Source organism: Saimiri boliviensis, chromosome 2 (genome assembly GCF_048565385.1).
Source record: "Saimiri boliviensis isolate mSaiBol1 chromosome 2, mSaiBol1.pri, whole genome shotgun sequence".
In the NCBI taxonomy this organism is placed as follows: domain Eukaryota; kingdom Metazoa; phylum Chordata; class Mammalia; order Primates; family Cebidae; genus Saimiri; species Saimiri boliviensis.
In genome coordinates, this window is record NC_133450.1 from 56,682,802 (window position 1) to 56,706,638 (window position 23,837).

Below are 23,837 nucleotides of genomic sequence, written 5' to 3' on the forward strand. Positions count from 1 at the left end.
AAAAATTAGCCAGGTGTGTGGTGGGCACCTGTGGTCTTAGCCACTTGGGAGGCTGAGGCAGGAGGATCACTTGAGCCGGCGAGGGCAAGGCTGCAGTGAGCAGTGACCACCCTGCTGCACTCCAGCCTGGAGGACGGGGGGAGACTCTGCCAATAATAATAACAAATAATAAAAATAAAGACAGAATAGAAAGAGGGAGAGTGGCTCTCAGTAATGAGCAAATATACACCCAGGGAAAGTGCACACTCTAGAAAGTCACCTTGCGTGCCACCATTTTTCTGTATTGCGCCTTATTCCAGGTTAGTTAACCCGACTCCCTCAGTATGTTTGCGGGACTTCTCAAACTCGACTGTGCCTGAGAATCACCTGGGGGTCATATTCCAATGCAGAACCTGATTCCATCTACCTGGGTGGGAGCAGAGAGTCTGCATTTGCAGCAGGTGGGCAGATGACGCCAGGGCGGCGGGTCCACGGCCCGCTCTTTGAGCAGCCGTCCCGCTGATCCAGGCCCTCAGCCGAGGGAAACCCGGCTTTCAGTCCTCTGCTGGGGATGGCGAAGCTGGTGACGAGCCCCGACGCCTGCCCTGCTCCCGCCCCAGCCCCCGCGGGTGACAGGCCGCCTCGCCCCGCTAACCTGGTGTCTTCTCTCTCCTCTCCCCGCCCCGCCGGCCGCGGGCCCCGCGCAGAGGACAACGAGAACTCCAAGTCCGACGAGAAGGGGAACCAGTCCGAGAACAGCGAAGACCCAGAGCCCGACCGGAAGAAATCCGGCAACGCGTGCGACAACGACATGAACTGCAACGACGACGGCCACAGCTCCAGCAACCCGGACAGCCGCGACAGCGACGACAGCTTCGAGCACTCGGACTTCGAGAACCCCAAGGCGGGCGAGGACGGCTTCGGCGCGCTGGGCCCGATGCAGATCAAGGTGGAGCGCTACGTGGAGAGCGAGTCAGACCTGCGGCTGCAGAACTGCGAGTCGCTCACGTCCGACAGCGCCAAGGACTCGGACAGCGCGGGCGAGGCGGGCGCGCAGGCCTCCAGCAAGCACCAGAAGCGCAAGAAGAGGCGGAAACGGCAGAAGGGCGGCCGCGCCAGCCGCCGGCGCCTGTCCAGCGCGTCGAGCCCGGGCGGCCTGGACGCGGGCCTGGTGGAGCCGCCGCGGCTGCTGTCCTCCCCCAACAGTGCCTCGGTGCTCAAGATCAAGACGGAGATCTCGGAACCCATCAACTTCGACAACGACAGCAGCATCTGGAACTACCCGCCCAACCGGGAGATCTCCAGGAACGAGTCCCCCTACAGCATGACCAAGCCCCCCAGCTCCGAGCACTTCCCGTCCCCGCAGGGCGGCGGCGGCGGCGGGGGCAGCGGGAGCAGCGGGGGCGGCGGCGGGGGCCTGCACGTGGCCATCCCCGACTCGGTCCTCACCCCGCCGGGAGCCGACGGCGCGGCCGCCCGCAAGACTCAGTTCGGCGCCTCGGCCACCGCGGCCCTGGCCCCCGCGGCCTCCGACCCGCTGTCGCCCCCGCTCTCGGCGTCCCCGCGGGACAAGCACCCCGGGAACGGCGGCGGGGGCGGGGGCGGCGGCGGCGGAGGGGGCGGCGGCCCCAGCGCGTCCAACTCCTTGCTGTACACTGGGGACCTGGAGGCGCTGCAGAGGTTGCAGGCGGGCAACGTCGTGCTCCCGCTGGTGCACAGGGTGACCGGGACCCTGGCCGCCACCAGCACGGCCGCGCAGAGGGTCTACACCACGGGCACCATCCGCTACGCGCCCGCCGAGGTGACCCTGGCCATGCAGAGCAACCTGCTGCCCAACGCGCACGCTGTTAACTTCGTGGACGTTAACAGCCCCGGCTTCGGCCTCGACCCCAAGACGCCCATGGAGATGCTCTACCACCACGTGCACCGGCTCAACATGTCGGGACCGTTCGGCGGCGCCGTGAGCGCTGCCAGCCTGACGCAGATGCCCGCCGGCAACGTGTTCACCACGGCCGAGGGACTCTTCTCCACGCTGCCCTTCCCCGTCTACAGCAACGGCATCCACGCGGCACAGACTCTGGAGCGCAAGGAGGACTGAGGCGCCGCCCGGCCTGGGCCCGGCCAGGCCCCGCTCGGAGGAGGCATCGTCGGCGTTTTCGTTTAGACCTTTAATTCTAGCACTTTGAATTCGAGCAGGTCAGCGTCTTCTCTCGCCACGACGGTCCCCATTCCATCCCCTCTTTCTTTCACTTGACTTATTCTTTCGTGTAAAGATATGTTTATTTTTTGCCTTCAGAGGGTCAGAAGACCAGTTGCCTGCCGTTTTGTCTTCTTCTAAGATGTGTGTTGGGTTGTTTTGCTTTCCTTTGCATCTTTATTAAGATGTCTTTCATGTGTATATGCCTCTGCCATAGAATACTCAGTCTTGTGGTCAAGAGATTTCTCAAGTGACAACCATTGGGGTTTCTTCATAAAGATCTTGATATGATCAAGATGGAAAGAGACAAGCATAAACAATGTGCCCTGTTTGACTAAGTCAAATGAAATGGGGTGGTTTTTTGTTTCTGTTCCTAATTCCTTTAAAAAATAGGGGGAATAGTATTTTAGAATTTTATGCAGAATTTAATTCTCTTTTTACAGTTAAGATTTTAAGATTTTCTTACTTGCACATAAAAATAATTTGGGTTCTTAAACTTAATTTCTGGCCTGTGACTAGAATGTTTAAAAAAAAAAAAAGTTGGACTAAATGTTAATTACTGAAACATTAACTTAATTTCTAAAACCATGGTGCTATCATTTATTAATCTGTAATGTCTTCATACAAAATGCAGCTCCTGGGCTGGGTTTTGGGGGGAAAAACAGAATGTGTTCTGTCCGGGTCTGGAGTCCGTTGCTGCAGTCTCCTTGGTTAGTTAAGACAAAGCCCTCATTAACGTTTGCTGCAGGACTTAAAATTTTTTACCTCCCAACTAACAAACATAGCCTCACATTAAATTTAATGGGTCAGTAAAGCCCTTTTTAAAGGGGCTGTTGGAAAACTCAATCAAACTGATTTGAGGAGCATTTAGGTACATACTGCCTTTGTTTAGCTTTTTGTTTTCCTTACTCAGTCTAACTGAGGCTAATTTTGCAACTTCAATAACACTTCGGAGTAAAAGAAGGAAAATATTTAACATGGTTTTGAGTTTTGTTTTTTGTTTTTGTTTTTCATTTCTTGCTTAAAAAATGGAAGGTTGTATTGTGGGGGACTGATTTGATTTGATGGAATTTCTTTCTCTTTGGTTCTTATTTCTGAGTTGAAACCAGTAAGTTTTAAAACTAAAGAATGGGTTAATAAGCTTCAGACAGATAACTGCAACTGAAAACTGCACATTAAGTAAAAAAAAAGAAAAAAAGAAAAAGAAAAAAAATCCTATTTTGTCTTTGTTGCCAGAAATCAGTGTGGTGTCAAACACTCCAAATGACTGTCAAGTATAAATTCTTCTTCCACTTCATTTTTGGCAGCTGTTTGTTAAGGCATCTAATAACAGATGTGAGAACTGTAATGTGTACAATGTGTACGTGTCCTTGGCTGTCAGTCCCATTGCAGTTTCAATGTGTGTTTCTATATGCAGTATATACTAAGCTAATGTAGTTGTTTTGTCCTTTGTCTTCTCTGTGCTCTATCTCTAGTCCGGAGTGGTACAGTCCCATTCCTGCAGTCCTAGTGAATCAGTGATTCTTGGGGGTTAGTGGGTTTTGTGTGGTGGCCTTCCTCTGTAATGTCACCCTATGCTGCTTCTACTGTCTGTGAATCTTCCGTTTTACCTTTTAAAATTCCTGCTGTTGCTTTGCTGGTGTATATTCTCCGTACCTCTCCTCTCTTTCCCTCCCTTTCCCATCTCCCCCTCTCCCTCCTCTTCATCCCTTCCCCATCCCCCAAATCTCTTCCATTCTCAGAGATAAAAAGACTCTTAACTAGCTCAAGGTTAATGGAGCCATTTTTCCCACAACGGAATTCTGGGTATGACTCTCTCTTCTGGAGTGCAACACAAAGCACTGAAGAATAATGCTCAGATATCAATAAATTGATGCCATATAGCCTCAGCTGTTAACATTCCCAGAGTCCCTTGTGCTCTACCTTTAAGTAGTGGGTGCTTTTCTTTGGTTTCCTTTCAGGTTGGCTGATGGAGCAATATATAAAGCAATTACCAGTGAGACAGAAAATTCTTTCAAAGGTCAACCAACATTTTTAAGAAACAAAATGGGAGGGGATAATGGAATCTAGAATTGTCATATATATTTGTTTACTAGTGCAATGCTAATATATTAACTCGGCTGTCCTTTGAATATCACTGTGTTGAGTAGATTCCTCTAGGACCTTTGATTACATGAGTTGGGCCCAAACCACGGTGGGATAAGAACAAAAAGAAGTTAAATGCCACAAATTTTAATAGCGAGCTTACTTGAAGGATTGAAGTGGGTTTAGAAGGTGAAGAAGGCCGATGGAGAAATTTACAGATTAATTTTGGAAGCTCTACTCTAGCTATCGAACAATCAAAGGAATGCACCTATCAGCTACAAAGAACAGCTAGACAGCTGTTTTTTTTTCTTTTATAAATGTTTCTGTGTTGTGTCAAAATGATTTCTGGTGATTTAAACTAACAGATAATCACAGCTGCTGTCTAAATCCATAGTGTTTAAAATTACAAAATGAAAAAAAAAAAAAAACACTTCATTACCTGTGAAGACTGTGTCTGTGTTTTTAACTATTTCTTGTACAAATATATGAAAACTTTTATGAGGAGACTGGTGCCAAGTAGCTGAATAATGGGGAAAGGGATATTCTGTTCGTAAAAATCTTAGCAGTGTTACCAACTCTACGATATATATATAAAAAAATTATTAAAACGTTACAAAGCGACAGCTATGGTACATTTGTTTTGTGTGAAGCTAACCGGACCTAACTTCCTGAGTGCCTGGCTTATTTTGAAACATTTTTTTTTCATTGACCATTGATAATGCTGCAAATCAGAAATGTACATACTTCATTTACAACAGGGTTCTTTTTATACTTTTGTAGATTCTCATACATGTCACATACATGGTTGTCTTTATGTAACTTAATTTTTTTCATCCGCAGGTGCCATTTTCATAATAAACTTCTCTTGGATTTGTTACTATCTGGCATCATTTCTTTTACATGTAATCATCCTGACTAATGAATGCTGGTAGTATTTGTTTAAGCAGGTACCTTGGTCATTATTCTTTATTTAAGAAAAACAAAGTGAAAAAATGCATTCATATTTTTGCTAGTTTTGGAAAAAATCTATAGCTTGTGTACTGATGAGGCTGACAAGGCACGGAATAAGATGCTAATCCAAATACTACACCAAACTTGCAACCATCCTAAATTTTCAGCTACCCCAATTCATTGTCATACTGAGCATTATTATGCACATTATCAAAGCTGAACAACAAGCCTGCAACATTAACCACTATGGGAATTGTGCATTTTTTCTTGATTAATGCACAGTGAGGGATGGCAGTTTTCATACATTAATCATTTAAAATGCACTCGATATTTTCATTTATTACGATCTATAACATATAACCAACTGTTCCATTGCTTATATCTTGTTTTTATACTAAATATGTATTTTCTTTCTCCAGACAAGCTTATTAAGTCATGTTCATGCTGTATTATGGTTAGGGTAGCATGTGGCCTGTTAGGTTTGAAGGCAGGGCAGTTGCTTGCTTACTCTTAAAAAAAAAAAAAAAAAAAAATGTTAGCCATTATCCCAAAGTTGAGGATAAGGTAAGTCAACTGTTAAGTCTGTGATCTCCAAAAACTGAACTATGAATGGGCTGAACTGGGGGAGTTGGGAGGGGAGCCAACCACTTTTGTCTAGAAGCTACCAACAACAATAAATATCATTTCCCTAGTTAAGGTCTTCAGTGACATTAGCCACAGCCAGTGTGGGGGTTGTTTATTTATTAATGGAAGAACGCTTCAGACTGGCGATCATAGAAGTGTGGTTCGGGTGTAGAGCTCTGCGTTTCTCTACTCTGCCCTAGATGGAGCTTCAAATTAAGTACTTAAGATAGGGAATAGGGAGAGGCTGACTGAGAACACAGAACTGAGTTTGCTGAACCACTTTTCTAAAATTTCTTCCCCTTTTGCTGTTGAGAGTCAGAAGGATGTAGTATAGCTAGATTGAGAAGTCAAAACCTGATGTAGCTGGAAACCATGCTGCGTGGATTATGGTGAGTGATGAAGGCAGCTTACCAAGGCACCCTGTCTAGTAGGGATTGATGGAACTGGCCGTCAGTGCTGGCTTTCAGAGCTTTGCATGGGGCAGGGTCCCACACGGCAGAGGGGTCCTTGTCTGAGTGTGGGGTTGGCTGATGCTATTCATCAACCATAACACTTTTACTTCTGGACATCCCAGCGGCTTTGTGATCTGGAGGTGGGAGCAGTGAGGGTTGAAACGGGAAGCAGGACATGGTGATGGTTGAATTGAAACCCTCACGGTATTTGGAGCTTCTGCAGTAGAAGTGGTGGAAATCCTGGATTTTTACCCAAACTCAAGCCTCTCTTGGCATCAACAAGTTCCCTGTCCTTTATGTGTATCTGTCAATGCTAAAATAGGTCACAATGAAATAAAGAATACCTCTCAGCTGGAAAGAGTGAGTGAGCACTGGGCTCAGACCCATTGATAATCAGGAAGCCCTGCCACCTCCCCAGCCCCAGTGCTGGCAACCAGGCCAGAGCCCTGAGCTCCCCGGAAGGACAGGACTTCTCTGTTGTCAGGCTGGTAGCAAGTCAACTGGTCAAAGCTCTAGTCTCCAGGTGACAGAACAGGGGCCAGGAGACAGCTCTCTGTAGCTCCTTCCTTCTTCCTCCCAGCTGATACTTAATGCTAGTTTATTTGGCAATGAGGAACAAGACATTTTTTAAATAAAAACAGCAGGCAGGACAAGAGGGAACATATATGCACAAAGAAACTGGTTTTAAGGCTGGGCATGGTGGTTCACATCTGTAATCCCAGCACTTTGGGAGGCCAAGGTGAGCGGATCACCAGGTCAGGAGTTCGAGACCAGCCTGGCCAACATGATGAAACCCTGTCTACTAAAAACATAAAAATCAGCCGGGCGTGGTGACATGCGCCTATAATCCCAGCTACTTGGGAGGCTGAGGCAGGAGAATTGGTTGAACCTGGGAGGCGGAGGTTTCAGTGAGCTGAGATTATGCCATGGCACTCCAGCTTGGGGCAAAGGGCAAGACTCTATCTTGGAAAAAAATAAAAATAAAGAAGCTGGTTTTAGCCCTTGTGGACTATAATTCTGACCTGTCTTCCCCTACTCCTAGACAAAGTCTATTTAACATTGAGACTGTTTAAAGCAATTTGAAAATCAGTTTGGCCTATGTATTATACTGAAGGTAGGAAATAATACATCCCAAGCCCAGAAGATAGTTTGTTCAAGCCAAGATTGTTATCCAGGTTCAAAAAGTAGAAAGGGTTAAAGATTTGGGAGAGAAGGAAGAATGTCTTTTCCAACATATCATATCATGTAGTGAAAAAAAGAAAAAGGCAAACCTAAATTTTGAGCATAGTTCCCAAAGATGGATGTCAACTAGCAGGCTTAAGAAACTCTCTGGGTCACTAAGGTAAGTGAACACACTCAGCTGCTTTCTGCTTTCCTGTGTATCCTAGGAAACCATTATGAAGAAGGAGGGCTGATTTGGTAAACTCCCCACAGGCATAAATCATTGCCTATTCATCTTCATATCCTTTCATAGTGCCTAGCTCAATGATTTACAATAATGTTGGCTTGGTAAAGATCTGCTGAATCCTGATAGATGAAGATGTGAACAAATGAAACATGACTTGTCAAGAGGTAGAGATTCCACCGGAAATGTCCATGTGGTTTGACAGGACAGCTTGAGTTTGTATCAAGAAAAGAATGTCAAGTTCATTCATTCTTCCTTTCTTGAATAGTCCATATGGCTGACAGAGTTGGCCATCCATAAATGTTGGAGATGGGTGGGTGTGTCCATTATACCACCCAGTCTGTACACAGCAACAGATGTGGTAATGCAAATAGAAAGACGAGGAGGAGAAAACAACCTTAACAGTTGGTAACAGACTCAGTAAACTGTGACATCATGTCCTATGGACAGCCAAGCAAATGGATTCATAAGAAAGTACCACTTAATAGTCTATCTTTACATATGAACATTGAGCTATATAATCACCATAGTAACTGAGAGAATCTTAGCAACTAAGAGGGGACTCTCTGATGTAGACCTCACATATCCTTAATAATTCTAGCGCTGAGGGTCTTTCTAGCGCACTGTTGACTAGTTCTAATTTTTAGAGGTGTTTAGCTGAAATCTTACCTCTGGAGTTAAAGGGACTAAATCTAAACCCTTTTCTATTTGAGTGGCCTTCAAAGATATGAAGATGGATGTCAGAGTTTCAGTAAATCTCTAGGCTAAATGCCACATGCCTTTTCAATTTCCTCCAGTGACATGGTGGCAGGATCCTTCACCATCCTAGTCACCATTATTTGAGCGTATCAGAATTTGCCAAGACCCCTGTATTAGTTTCCTGGGTCTGCTTTATTAGCATAAACTGGGTGACTGAAGAACAACAGAAATGTATTCTCTCATAGTTCTGGAGGCCTAAAGTATAAAATCAAGGTGCCAGCAAGGTTGGTTCTTCTGGAAAGCTCTGAGGAAGAGTCTGCTCCATGCTTCTCTCCTAGCTCCTGGCAGTCTTTGACATTCCTTAGCTTATAGATGTATTCCTCTGATCTCTGCCTCTGTCACCTATGGCCATCTTCTCCCTGTGTGTGTCTGTGTCTCTCCTCTTATAAGCATATTAATCAGATTAGATAAAGGGCCCACCCTACTCCAGCATGAACTAATCTTAACTACCTACATCTACAACAACTCTACCACAAGAAGGACATGAAAGTAGGCTGGGCAAAGTGGCTCATGCCTATAATCCTAGCACTTTGGGAGGCCAAGGTGAGCAGATCATTTGAGTTCAGGAGTTCAAGACCAGCCTGGCCAACATGGTGAAACCCCGTCTCCACTAAAAATAATTTTTAAAATTAGCCAGTCATGGTGACGCGCACCTGTAGTCCCAGCTATTGGGGAGGCTGAGACAGGAGAATCCCTTGAACCCAGGAGGCGGAGGTTGCAGTGAGCCAAGATTGCGCCACTGTACTCCAGCCTGGGTGACAGAGCGAGACTCCAATTCGGAAAAAAAAAAAAAAAAAAAAAAAGGAAAATGAAAGAAAGGTCAAATGCTGCTGAGGTACTCCCATGTTAAGAAACTTGGAGTTAGGACTTCAACTTTTAGAGGGACACAATTCAGCTCATAACAGCTCCTATTCAAATGTGGCACCTTGGGCCCATCACAGGTTTCCAAACATGATCTGGTGCTTGCATGACATAGAGGCTCCATCCATCTCTTCCTCACGACTCTGCGCTCCTAGGTAAAACTGCCAGTGATTGCAGTCACATCTTAGCAGCCAAGTCAAATTACTACCTCAAACCTCCAGCCAACCAGTCTAGGTCTTTTCACCAACTTTTGTGAAGGTAGATCTCCCGTCTTCCTCTGTGTACATAGCCCTCACATAATGCTGGCATGTGCTTGGATGAAAAGCAACTTAAGGAAAGCAGTTCACAGGCATGGAAGGGGAGCAAGAACTTGAACCCCTGAAAACACTTTTCTCATTTTCATAGCATTGTACATATCCTCTGAGACTACTTCACACAACCGTGCTGGATAGGAGAGACCTGGCTCCAACATTTGCATAACCCTGGAGTACAGGCACATAATAAATATAATAAATCCATAATAAACATTACCAGTGGACCATCCTCTTATAAGTAAACTGAGGCAGAGAAAAACCAACCATAAGAAGGAAATGGAAAGAATCAGAGATCGCAACTACCATATTAGCCATTTTATGGGAGCAGAACTGGTGTGAGAGATGCCAAGATACCTGAAACACAAGTGCGTAAAACCCACTCAAAAGTCAAGTCAGAATTTTAAGACAAACTTCTTCAATTTTCTGAAATAACTGAGCCTCCCTTAATCTCTTGTATGGACCAAAATCAAAGAGCCTAGCCCAAATACATTCACTGAGTATGTGTTCCATCTAGGATTAAAACTCACAGTCCCTAAATTCCCAGCTATTGTCTGTGCTTTTCTGGGAACAGAGCACAGGTGTTTTCATTCTTCAGTCTGCCTCTCCCTATTTGGAAATCAGGGGCTATACTGCAAGGAATGACCCCAATAATGTGCCTATGTTAAAAAGAACTTTGCTGGGAAACTAAAATCAATTTCAGCCTTTAAAAATAATTTATGCAAACTATTAAAACTACTTTAAGAAAGAAAAAGGAGCAGAGAATAAGGAGGTGGCACTTCCTTGCACTGAAGGAGTTCTCAGATTTATAGCGGAAGTGTCAGAAACAGGATGTAATATCCATATAACCCCCCCACCTCCCCCAAACAAAACCATTATACCCTTGATGAATTATTGACTTTAGAGTTTTATCTGTGCCATGAATAATCACAAACTTGGGAGTCTCAGGGCACAGTTCATAAACAAATAATTATATCACAATGATAATTTTTCAGGAATTGCAACATCAATCATGGCCATGTTATTATCAAGTACATTTTCTGGTTGCCTCTATTCATCAAACCCTCCTCCCTCTCCACCCTTCCGCATCACACAAGCAAAACTCATCATCAGATTGCCTCTTATTTACACATCACTCAAAGCAGGACAGAGCAGGCACACACAAAATGGGACAACCCATCGTTTATGAGAGATGAGTTTTCATTAAGAAAGTTCAAATTAAACGCATTGAGAAAGACGGAGGTGGGGGAAGATAATTAATTATTCCAGACTCCCCCAAAGAAGCCATCTTTGAAACGATCTCATTTAAGAAGATAAAAACAAACAGAAGTTTTATTCCATTTCAGGCAGTACTAATGAAGAAAAAGGAGTTAGTCTCAGAAAGCCAGGAAATCGTAGCACTACAGTAACGTGCCACTGTGTTCTTTTCATGGTGCTCACACACACACAAAGCTCAGGTGCTATCTGCAGTCTCCACCTGCAGGTGGAAGAGGCAGGTGGAGGTCGGTACAGAACCTGGAAAAGGCATAAATACTTCATACAAGTGTCGTACAAATCACTCATACAGCTGGCCACGATGCTTAGGTTCATCTAAACCACTTTGCTGTGACTGAAACGGAAGGCTAACATTTCCAAACAAGTAACAGTACAAAAGCACTCTTCGTCAAGCTACTTTACTGAGTGGTTTAATGTCACTTAAGGCCATAGGGCTACTCCTTGGATAACATGTTCATCCTCCAATTCAAAAGAAAAATAAATGACTGGCAAAGCAATATAGAGAAAGTACCCTCTTTAGGTGAAAGACTGTACCATCAGTTTGTACTAAAACAGAGATTTAGACCAATGGAACAGAACAGAGGCCTCAGAGGCAATGCCACACAGTAACAATCATCTGATCTTTGACAAACCTGACAAAAACAAGCAATGGGGAAAGGATTCCCTGTTTAATAAATGGTGTTGGGAAAACTGGCTAGCCATGTGCAGGAAGCTGAAACTGGATCCCTTCCTGACACCTTACATTAAAATTAACTCCAGATGGATTAAAGATTTAAATGTAAGACCTAACACCATAAAAACCATAGGAGAAAATCTAGGCAAAACCATTTAGGACATAGGCATAGGCAAGGACTTCATGACTAAAACACCAAAGAACTAACAACAAAAGCCAAAATAGACAAATGGGATCTAATTAAACTTAAGAGCTTCTGCACAGCAAAAGAAACAATCGTTAGAGTGAACTGGCAACCAACAGAATGGGGAAAAATGTTTGCAAGCTACCCATCTGACAAAGGGATAATATCCAGAATCTACAAAGAATTAAAGCAGATTTATAAGAAAAAAAAAAAACTATTCAAAGTGGGCAAAGGATATGAACAGACACTTTACAAAAGAAGACATATATGAGGCTAACAAACATATGAAAAAATGCTCATTATCACTGGTCATTAAAGAAATGCAAATCAAAACCACATTGAGATACCATCTCACACCAGTTAAGAATGGCGATCATTAAAACATCTGTAGACAACAGATGCTGGAGAGGATGTGGAGAAATAGAAACATTTTTACACTGTTGGTGGGAGTGTATATTAGTTCAGCCATTGTGGAAGACAGTGGGGTGATTCCTCAATGATCTAGAAATAGATATTCCATTTGACCCAGCAATCCCACTACTGGGTATATCCCAAAGGATTATAAATCATTCTATTATAAAGACACATGCACACGTATGTTCATTGCGGCACTGTTTACAGTAGCAAAGACCTGGAAGCAACCCAAATGCCCATCATTGATAGACTGGACAAAGAAAATGTAGCACATATACACCATGGAATACTATGCAGCCATAAAAAATGAGTTTGTGCCCTTTATAGGGACATGGATGAATCTGGAAACCAACATTCTCAGCAAACTGACACCAGAACACAAAACCAAACACCGCATGTTCTCACTCATAGGTGGGTGTTGAACAATCAGAACACATGGACACAGGGAGGGGAACATCACACACTGGGGTCTGTTGGGGAGTCGGGGCTAGAGGAGGGACAGCAGGGGGCAGTGAGGTCGGGGAGAGATAACACTGGTAGAAATGCTGGATGTAGGTGACGGGCGGATGGAGACATCAAACCACCAAGACATGTGTGTGCCTATGCAACAATCCTGCAAGATCTACACATGTACCCTAGAACTAAAAGTACAGTAAATAAATAAATAAATAAATAAATAAAAACAAAAATAAAAAGATTGTACAATCGGGTTAAATCCGTAACACAGTAGGGCTTGCCATGAACTCCTTACACAAGAGAGTTCTCTCACTGCTCTGTGCTTCCTCACTGGCAAGCTATACGGGCAAAGCAATGTGCATTAAAAATGACCGATAGAAAGAATATTTACACTCATCAAAAGGAGGCACCAACCCCAAGCATCTGAGACAATCCAGTCCCTGGTAACACCTCAGGACTCTTGAGGACAACCCTTGAATGCATATGGCTTCAGCTTATATCCAATTCTCTCTTCCTTAGCGTCAAAACACGTCTAGGCAAAGGTAGGGTGGGTGTGTAGCAGTGGGCACCACAGGAATGGGAACTTAGAGGGCTCGATGCAGCCTGACCAGCCCCAAACACCCACTACTCCATCAACATGTAGGACAGCTGGAGGTTCCAAGTACACTGTACCACTTTATCCAAAGCACTATTTTCTCTCACTACTGCTCTTACTTTAAAATCTTTGAGTTTCCTGAATGTGCCTGGACTATGGTAAGCCCCCTTGCCTTAGGCCAATTTTTTTTTCTTTTTTCTTTTTTTGAGATGGAGTTCACTCTGTCACCCAGACTGGAGTGCAGTGGTATGATCTCAGCTCACTGCAACCTCCATCTCCTGGGGTCAAGTGACTCTCCTGCCTCAGCCTTCCAAGTAGCTGGGATTATAGGCACACTCCACCCATCACCCCTAGCTAAATTTTGGATTTTTAGTAGAGACGAGGTTTTGCTATGTTGGCCAAGCTGGTCTCAAATTCCTGGGCTCAAGTGATCCACCCGCCTCGGCCTCCCAAAGTGCTGGGATTCCCCGTCAGTGTTAGCCACTGCATCCAACCTAGGCCAATCTTAATATTTAAACTTATCATCCAACCCCACTGGAAATGAGAAATAAAAAATAAATTAAACTTGGCCAGGCGTGGTGGCTCACATCTGTAATCCCAGCACTTTGAAAGGCCGAGGTGGGTGGATCACCTGAAGTCAGAAGTTCAAGACCGGCCTGACCAAAATAGGGAAATCCTGTCTCTACTAAAAACACAAAAATTATCTCGGCCTGGTGGTGCATGCCTGTAATCCCAGCTACTCAGGAGGCTGAGGCAGGAGAATCACTTGAATTGGGGAGGCAGAGGTTGCAATGATCCAAGATTGTGCCATTGCACTCCAGCCTGGGTGGCAGAGCAAGACTCTGCCTCCAAAAATAAATAAATAAACAAACTTCTTAAAAGGAGGGAAAGTAGAGTTAAGGCAGAAAGACACACACAGCTAGTCCATGGCCCCATAAAACTTCTAGAGACCCCCTTCAAAGCATCTATCTCCGCCAGTATACTCTTGTCTTCAGAAGCTAGCCAAATATCTCCCCTCCCTTCTCCCTGCCACAGAGAAGCTGCCCCTCCAGTGGGTGTGGCCCTCCCTCTGTCTGGCCTTTTGCCTCCCTTCTGCACCATGAGAGCTCCTCTGGAGTCTGTCTCCCTTTTTCTCCTGTTGGGTAGCTGGACCTCTCTAGCCTACACCCAACCTCCTCTTCACCTGCCACCCCTCTCAGTGTGATGAGGCCCTCGCTGGCCAATAAACCAAAGGCCCTTTCCGAAAATCTACTCTTTTTAGAAATCCGGGAAGAAAATGATGTAAATTCTAAAAATTTCAATTTGGGGACCATGTCAAAGAATCAAGAAAGTACACATAAGCCAACAATGTAACCTCCTTCCCAATCCCACATCCTCTGGTGGAACTGCTAAGAGCTCTGAAATGGACTTGCCTAGAGTCCTGCCCTTCCCCCGCCTGGTGGGAAACTCCCTTCTGACAGAGGGATGCTGGGCAGTTTGGAGACAACAGGAGAAAGTACAGAAGGTCACGTAAACCATATGTTAATAACCTGCTCCAGGGAAAGCCACAGGAGTCCACCATGGCCAGAGTCCTCTGGGTCTCATCCGAGAGGCCGGGGTCCCCACACACCTGGAGCTCACACACCTCAACAGACACCTCTGCATCAGAGTCACATGGGAAACTAAAAGATTTATAATCATTTAAAGAACACTTTTCCAAAATGCAAATGTAACTGCTATTTCTTTCAGAGTATTTTCTAGGACGACACTAGCAATTCTTTTTCATTTTGAACGTTTTGAATAAAAGGAAGCTCAGATTTCTTTCTCTAGCTTTTCCACGTGACTTCCCTTCATGCTGCTCCGGATATTTACATAGAGTTCCCCAAGTTAGAGACGTTTTTCAGACATTGATTAATCTATAATTCTTTGAAGTCGGGAAACATTATTATCTCCACTTTACAGATGTGGAAACTAAGACACAGAGGTTAATGACTTGCCCAGAGGTCAAACATCCAGTCAATTGCAAATGTGGGTTTTAAACAGAAGCTCCCCTTTCTGCGCCTAGCGTAATTCAAGTTTGTTCTGAGCTCATCTGCCCTATTCACATCACAGCTGCCTCCCAGTTCTGGCCATCTCTTAGATTTTGCCTTAAGGCCCTTAATGCGCTTCTGGAAAGAGGAATGCTTTCTTTGCTACTGTCAGCAGTATCCCTCTTCCTATTTGTTCCTTTGCTTGTAAATAAGAAATGACAACTCCTTTCTGGAGTATTTTGTAATGGTTTTGCATCACTAACTAGTACTATTATTTTCTTAATTTTTTATTAACAAATAGAAGCCTGACAGTTCTTTCTAAACCTGGAATCTGTAATTTTACTTAATTTCTGGCAGCGGCCTGCTATTAATTTAAGTGAGGAGCTACCCAAGCCATGCCAGAAATATGAAGATGGATAAAGTACTACCCTCTGCACTCTGGTTCTTCACAGACTAGAAAGGGAGACAAATGTCAAAATTAATCATTACAATGGTATGACAAGTGACATGACAGACATATATATACACCCAGTGTTATGGATGCCCTGAGTAATGGCTACAAAGTCAGGCCATGAGGGCAGGGAAGCTTCCCAAAAGGAGGGGATGCTTAAACTGGGACTTGAAAAATAAATAGGAGTTAACCACAGATGCTAGAGAAAGAATGATTTCTGGAAAGTATCAGCAACATCATAGAGGCAGGAGGGAACTTGCCAGTAATTCAGCGTGCTGGAGTGATGGCTTCACCCAGGAGACAGGTGGAGAGGTCAGCTGACAAGCACATAAAACCCCCTGTATGCTTTGCTAGCCAGCCACCTCCCCCAGCTCAGGGCTGCAGCCTTCTAACAAAAGGAGTACCTTGCTCTCACGTAAAGGCGTGCGCCCCTTACCCACCCCTCCTTCCACATTTGTTGGGCTGCATCTGTTCACAGGGGTCATCTTTTTTCTCATTCATACAAAGAAGCCGCAAAAAACAGCAGCCTTTTGAGGGACCTACCTTGAATGTGGAGTCTGAATGGTACCGCTAGGCAATGTAATGATCAATTTATTCAGGGAAGTGTAACAACAGACTTTGTGTATTGGAAAGGCCACTCTGAGGGCATTTGAAGGATGACCTCGATTAAATATCCACAAGAGTGATATCCCACGTGGCAAAGGGTGAGAGTTAAGCAGGAGTGGAGGGGGTAGAAAGGGTGGATTTGAGAGAATTCGGAGAGAAATCATGGTGAGTGGTTGGATATGGAGAGATGGCGGAGAGGAAAGAGTAAAAGATGACTCAGGTTTCTGGCGTGGGTACGTGGTTGTCATTGAATAAGACAGGCAGAGAACACAGGAGCAAAGAAAGATGTAAGGGTTGAGTAGGAGTTAAAGAGCTCCATTTTAGACATGGTAAGTTTTCAGTGCTTATGGAAAATGCAGGAGATGCAGGTGAGTAGGTGGAAAATAGTTCTAGATCTCTGGAGAGAAATCGGTTTTAAAGGTAGCATCAGAAATATCAGCATTCATAGAAGCCATGGGTCTAGATGACATTACACAGGAGAGAGGGTGGAGAATGAGGAAGGGGCCAAGAACGGGGGCCTTGCATGTGTCCAAGGAGTGACCAGGGGAACGAGAGCTCATGACAGAAATTTTTTCAAGAGGCCAGAGAATGAAAGGGGTTGGTGTTGCAGAAATCATTTAAGAAAAAGGTTTCCAGAAGGCCAGGTAAGGACTGGAGTATCAAATGGACATGGTGAACAAAGACAGCATAAGACGGCTACACCTTCCAGAAATTTGGCAGCAAAGGAAATGAAAGGGCCTCATTTCTAAGAAGCAACTTCTTTTTGTCGCTGATTGATATGATCTTTCTTTAAAAAAAAAAAACTGTAGTTCCTGCATCACTCATATTAAATGGCTACTGAACAAGAGGGCTTGAGGAAAAGCCTTGTCCTTGCAGAATCTATCTTGTCATCTTCTTCCCACGTGCCTCACATTCATTTTCCCACAGCCGAGGCTCCGGCCCCAGCACTGCAGGCACAGAAGCCACTGTGCATGCAGTAAGGTCACACAAGTAAGATGCGGTGCATGTATCAAGGACTTTGTGTACTCTCAATTTTCTCCCCAGAGAAATTAAATGACCTCTCTGATAATCCACAGTGGTTCTTGTGTGATATTCTATATTTCGAAAACAAAACTCTTTCCAAGAAAGAGAAAGTAATGAAGTTTATGGTTGGGGCTTTATTCAATGGAGAAAGAATAAGGTTGGTTCCAAACCCAGATCAGACTTTGCGTTGAGTCATGTGGAATCACTGACTCCAGTTAAGCCACTTAAAGCCATGCCAAGAAAATAGTTGGTTGACTACCTGATATCCTTTTGTTTTTTCTCCTGGGTAATGGAACCCAAATTTTTTTAGCTAGCCACAGTGCTGCTAAAATCAAAGAAAACATTTTGTTTTCTAGCCTCCTTTGCAGCTGAAGATAGCCACATGACAAAGTTCCAGCCCATGAAATCTTAGCACAGGACAAGAATGTCCAAGAAAGCTGATACACTGTCTTTCCTTCTTATTCTAGGCTGCAACTCAGACATAATGGCTGCAGCTCCAGAGGCCATACTAGGTCATGAAGTGGCCTTAAAAATATAAGCCGTGAGCTAGGATAGGGGAGCAGAGCTTAGTTCTGGGGGCGTTACTGTAGCGTGAACTACCTACTTCTGAACCTCTTTCATATGAAACTGAATAAACTTCTATCTTGTTTAAGCCATGTCATTTTGGGAAGAGGGATTTATTTTGCTACTGAATTTAATTCTTAACTGATGTAACTATTATGCTAGATCATAAATACCCTCTGGCTGTTCATCACTAACGCAAGTTCCCCAGTTCTTTCCTAAAGTTTGTCCTTTGACCAGCGTTGCTCGCTGCATATTCTAGCACAAGGATAGGAAAGCATGAGAAATCAAATGTGGGAAAAGCTAGAAGCTTCATCCTTGTAGGAAGGATGAAAAGAGGTCTTTAAACTCTAGCAAATGATTGGCAAGTGATGATTCTACCTAACTCTGCATATCCAATGAGAAAGAATCCCCCAGAAACAAGGAAGTACTTCACAGTCGAAAACAGAACCAATTCTGGCTGCACAGACCACAAGTCGAAGTTCTATATGGCATTTGTTGCAAGGAGGTATCTTCTGCAAAACCATTTACCTCAGAAGCATTATCTGAACTGTTCTTAAATACCACGCACTGCCAAAGCTCAAAGAAAAGATTGAAAAAAACCTTCGAGTAAACTTGGAGAATGAAATAGGCCATGCTTCATTTGTTGTCAGTTACAGGGAGAAGGTTCATGTGCACACTGATTACCTAGCAGGGATGCAACTGGAAAACCCTTATGGAAGCAGAACTCATAATGAGAACCCAAAATGATACTACTAAGCAGCCACCAGTTACCTGGAGACCCACACACTCCTACCTGAATGCTGTAAATACTGCCTAATGCGAGTAACTAAAAATTTTGAGGACAACTCCAAAAAAACCAATGAGGTCATCACAAGATCACAAGAAGATAATCGCAGCCACCATTTACCACATGCCAAGCACAATAGTAAGCACTTTGCATTCACTCACTCATTGCATTCTCATAACCCAATAATGGTAGATACTATTGTTATCACTATGTTAAGGCCAGAAACCGAGAATTCAATAGTCAGATGGCTTATCCATAGTCTCTTAACTAATAATTGATGGAACCAGAATAATAACCCAAGCCTTCCTGGTTTCAAAGCCTGATTGATTTTTTTAACCATTATGCTACGGGTTCTTCTCCACCTTGATGTGGAAGAGAGAATTGCTCCTGAAAGCCATCACTACTTTTTTAATACTTTATAAAACAGAGATTTTTAAGACAAAAAAAAATCACTGAAAACAAAAGGATTGCTTGATAATAAAATGTTTGATTCATCAGAAATTTATTAAAAATCACATTTGTATTCTCATATAACAGTCTAAAATTTTATGATGCCAAATAATTCAAAACTACAAGTTCAAATCTACAATCATGTTGGAAGATTTAAATATATGTCTCTCCTAGTCATCAGGCAGAAGCAAATATAAATCTCCCTGGGAAACATAATATATATCAGAATGTTGAATTATCTCTTCAATTTTAAATACTCCATGGAACATTCAATCAAAATTAGCCATTCATATGAGTATGCAAGATAACAATGTGAATGAAAATCTAAAGAAACAACAAACAATAAAAATAAACCTAAACAAAATCCAGAGAATGGAATGATGAAATATTGATCTTAACAATAATTGGTGTTTGAGAAGTGAAAAGTCAATATTGAAAATTAAGGGAAATTTTCAAAATATAAAAGGAGTAGAAAAAAAAATCTGTAGCCAAAGTTTTATAACTGAAATTAAGAGTTCAAACAATGGATTTAACAGAAAATTAGGCTTATTTGAGGAGTATTCCTATTAGTATACAGGGAGACAATATCCACAGTGAAAAAGAGGAGAAAGTCTAGAAAAATACAGGAAAGAGCACACAGGTTATATGATCGATAAAAGGGCCTAGCCTACACGTCATTACCCTGGGAGAGACAAAAAAGAATGAATCAGAGGAAAATTTTGAGGAGATAATGACTAAGAATTTTCCAAAACTGTTTAAAGGCTTCAAAGTTGCAGATTCAAACCTAAGTACAATGAATTAAAATACACGCATGCACATCACAGAGGTATTTGTAGTAAAACTGCCAAATACCAAAGACAAAGAGAAAACCACATAAGCAACCAGAGGGAAAATAAGAGACTTAATTTCTTTCAAAAAACAGTGATAAGACCACCTGGCTTAAATGTAGAGTGAGGTAAGTTTGCAGATGACCTCCAAAAGAAGAGGTTCTCTTATCTGACCTCAACCTAGCAGGCCAGCTAGAGTCACCAATATGCCCCGTTCTTGATGGCTGATCCACAGAGCATGCTGTATTCTTGCCACTGTTGGGTCACTCTGTGACTGTGAATGACAGAGTCTCCTGCTCACCAAGAGTCAGCAGAGTTTCTACAAATCTGTTGTGCTTGTTATCGTAACAATGCATATTCTTTAATGTTACATAAATATTCAAATAAAAGTGTGAAAGAAAGAAGATTGTTGCTTCTATGAGAACTAGGATTAGTTTTGCAAAACAGATTACACAGAGGAGACTTGCTTTAAAAATTTGATGTTGATGGCTGTAAAACACTGAAGGGAAAGTATCTCTCAGATTGTGTCAGAGATCTTTAAATTTATACCTCTCTTTAAATAAACTACACTTTGGACAATGAAGACAATATTTCGGGGCGTCAATTATGCAAGAAAGATGATGCAGGACTATAATTAGTATACTTGCACTTTAAAAAGCCTGAATCTACATCAAATTTATGTAAATGAGTACATTTAGGTGTCTTAATTTAATACGAAATGTTCTAGGTGCATATGCATGGGGTTTTTAAAGCTAGTTTTTAAACACATTCCATGCTTTATCTAACTTTTTAATTAAATTGTCTTGATCTTGTTAGATAACAAGGTTTACTCTGTAATTTCATAATTAGGATTCTGTTTATAAAAATTGAACACAGTGGTTTCAAGCTGGGCATGGTGGCTCACACCTGTAATCCCAGCATTTTGGGAGGCTGAGGCGGGTGGATGGCCTGAGGTCAGGAGTTCAAGACTAGTCTGGCCAACATGGCGAAACCCTGTCTCTACCAAAAATAAAAAGTTAGCCAGGTGTGGTGGTGCGAACCTGTGGTCCTAGCTACTCAGGAGGCTGAGGCAGGAGGATCGCTTGAATCCAGGAAGGGGAGATTGTAGTGAGCCAAGATCATGCCACTGCACTCCAGCCTGAATGACAGAGAGAGACTCCATCTCAAAGAGAGAGAGAGAGAGAGAGAGAGAATTGAACACAGTGGTTTTAATAGGCACCCAGCTTCTGTAAAATCTCCTTGGCATTCTGAAATGGTTCAAATGTTGATTCTTCAACTCTTGCTTCTGTGCTCTTTAATCACATTATCAGGCTTTTCAAAAGAACAGGTCGATCTAAGACAAGTAAGACCACAACAAGGACAAGCACATGAAATGCCTGAGCAAATGAACAGGAAAGCGCTTTAACTTTTGGGTCCTCTCCAAAAATCCCATGTCCCATGCTCATCCCGTTGTTTCACACAATCACCTTTCGCTTCTACTAATGGCCTCAGTACCTTTAGACTGGAGAGGAAACTTAGTAGAAAAAGCATTACCTATCAAATGGTGAGACTAGATCCTCAAATTTAAAAGTGATCTTTGAAGGTCACTGCAAGAAACTGCCTCAGTTTCCCCATACTACTCTTCCTGTTCCAAAACACTGAAGTAGAGACAAAATAAGATCCACAAAAAGTTTTTCATCAATTTTCTTGAGGTATTTTAAATGTTATCTGGTACTAGCACATTTTAATACAGATGAATTAACCAAATACATAACTGTTTGATGTAGAAATAAATAGGGATGCAAGATGGAAATAGAATCAGAGTTTTCCAGCAGAAGTCGGGCTTACTCTTGTCAATGTCCTGGGGCAATCAGACACAAATACTGACTCACACTAACTAAAATGTACAGAAGGCCTGAGGAAGGCATCAGGATGGCAATATACTAATTTAAAGTGCGAAATAGAATTGTCACACAGACTGGAATTATTCAGGTTGGCATAATAATCTCCTTTTTTCCCTGTAGTCAGGGAAAACCAAATGGTAATCAGAAGCTACTCATTACCATGAGAAATCACTGTGAAAGACTTAGAAATATTTAAAATCTGTGTATTTTCTGCATTCTCTCTATCCATGAACAGACCTTCACTGGAACCAGAAAACTGCTGTGAGGACAGTGAATCAGGACAGGAATCAGAGGAAGCTCATGTTTTCACATCAGGCGCACAATAGGAACACTCTTGCCTTTGGGACTGGAATTTCTGAAAGTTTGATGGTGAATTCTCTCACTCCAAGGGACAGAGCTGGTATGGGATTTTCAAAAAAGGGATGTTTGGTGATTCTCCTTTTTTCTAGGCTTCCCACAGCTCACTAAGCCCTTGCTTTGGATCTATCACTTATTTAAATACGTTAATACAATTATACATGCATAGAAAATTACAGTCTCGCAAGGCCGGACACCAATCTGTCTCTTCTAGAGACCTCTACACATCCCTCCCCTGTTCCAGATGCACTGCTTTACAGTGTAACTCTACTTTCCTCACTTCTCAGTTCTTGGAAAGGTACTAGAACTCCCAAGAACCAACCATACTTGACACTGTCTTATGGAAGAGACAAGCCTGTTTGAAGTACAGGTTCAAAAATGAATCCTGGCTAGACTTCAATGATCTTAAATCTGTACTGATTGTGTCAGTTTATTCTCAAAAAGCAAATCTATATGTTAAAAAAAAATCCTGAAGTTTATCAAATAAAAACATGGTTTTCCCATTTATCAGAATTTGCTGTTTTGCCAAACCATTTTATTTCCAAACATTTTAAGTAGGCATTGTAGAATACATTTTTTAATGACTTACATTTTAGGCCTACAGATTCATGTACAACCTCATTGTACCCCAACTGTCTTATTATCCTCTCCTCATCTTAAAGCTTCTTAAAATAAAATTCAAACTGAAGTAATAATAGTGAACCACATAGAATTCTGAAAAATTACCTGAAGTCATGTTAGAATGGCAGATTGAGGGTCCTGACTGCATTCTTGCCTCCTGATACCTAACAGAATGAGAAAGAAAAATAAAAGACAAGGCCAAAAAATTTTCGTGATAGCAACCAAACCCAGAAAGTGTCATAATCTAACATAAAAAGCTTCAGAAACAGGACATTTTGAATCAAAGAGAAGGGGCTCTCTACAAATTCATTTCTGAATAATCCCTCATTCTTCCCCCTTCTAATATATCAAACCATTGATTTTAACAAAATATTGGAAATTTTCACTGATACCCCTAGATCTGAAGAGAAGGAAACTGAGCGATTAAAATTAACTCTCTCCTCAAAGAAAGGAGAGTTAACATTAACCAGAAATTCATTGCTGAGAGAAATGTATGAAACAGAGAATGAATGACGGAGCAGACTTGAGCCAAAGAGTCCGCCAGAGTAGCATACTGGAAAGATGGTGTGGTGGTTAATATTTAGTGTCAACTTGATTGGATTGAAGGGTGACTAGGTCACTGGTAAAGCATTGTTTCTGGGTGTGTCTGTGAGGGTGTTGCCAGAGGAGACTGGTATTTGAGTCAATGGATGGGGAGAGGAAGACCCACCCCCAATGTGGGTGCACGCCATCCAATTGGCTACTGGCGTGACTAAGACAAAGCAAGTAGAAGAAGGTTGGTTAAGCCAGCTTGCTGAATCTTCTGCCCTTCATCTTCCTCCTGTGCTGAATGTGTCTGTCTGTAATTCCTACCCTTGGACGTCAGACTTCAGGCTCTTCAGCTTTTGGACTCTTGGACTTACACCGGCGGCCCTTCAGCCACAGACTGCAGGATATACTGTCGGCTTCCTTACTTTTGAAGCTTTTGGACCTAGACTGAGCCACTACTTGTTTCTTTCTCCCTCAGCTTGCAGACGGCCTATTGTGGGACTTCACCTT

At 42.9% G+C, this 23,837-nt stretch overlaps 1 protein-coding gene and 1 long non-coding RNA gene across 15 annotated transcripts in view; one reads left to right on the forward strand and one right to left on the reverse strand.

Moving 5' to 3' along the window:
* NPAS3 (neuronal PAS domain protein 3) overlaps positions 1-5,141 on the forward strand; it is an 856,499-nt gene extending 851,358 nt beyond the window's left edge. For 8 of the 14 annotated variants that reach the window (XM_074393339.1, XM_074393341.1, XM_074393340.1 and 5 more), the window contains one exon: positions 687-3,744. In XM_074393339.1, coding sequence (XP_074249440.1) covers positions 687-2,077 — 1,391 coding nt within the window. In that variant the 3' untranslated portion in view covers positions 2,078-3,744. Of the gene's footprint in view, positions 1-686 lie in introns of all 14 variants that reach the window. The other 6 variants (XM_039469321.2, XM_074393346.1, XM_074393347.1 and 3 more) reach the window with 1 other exon arrangement.
* LOC141583571 (uncharacterized) overlaps positions 1-23,593 on the reverse strand; it is a 180,540-nt gene extending 156,947 nt beyond the window's left edge. Inside the window, exon 1 of the long non-coding RNA XR_012516223.1 lies at positions 22,905-23,593. This is a non-coding gene — a long non-coding RNA (uncharacterized LOC141583571). The remainder of the gene's footprint in view (positions 1-22,904) is intronic.
* Between the last annotated feature and the right edge of the window lie 244 nt (positions 23,594-23,837).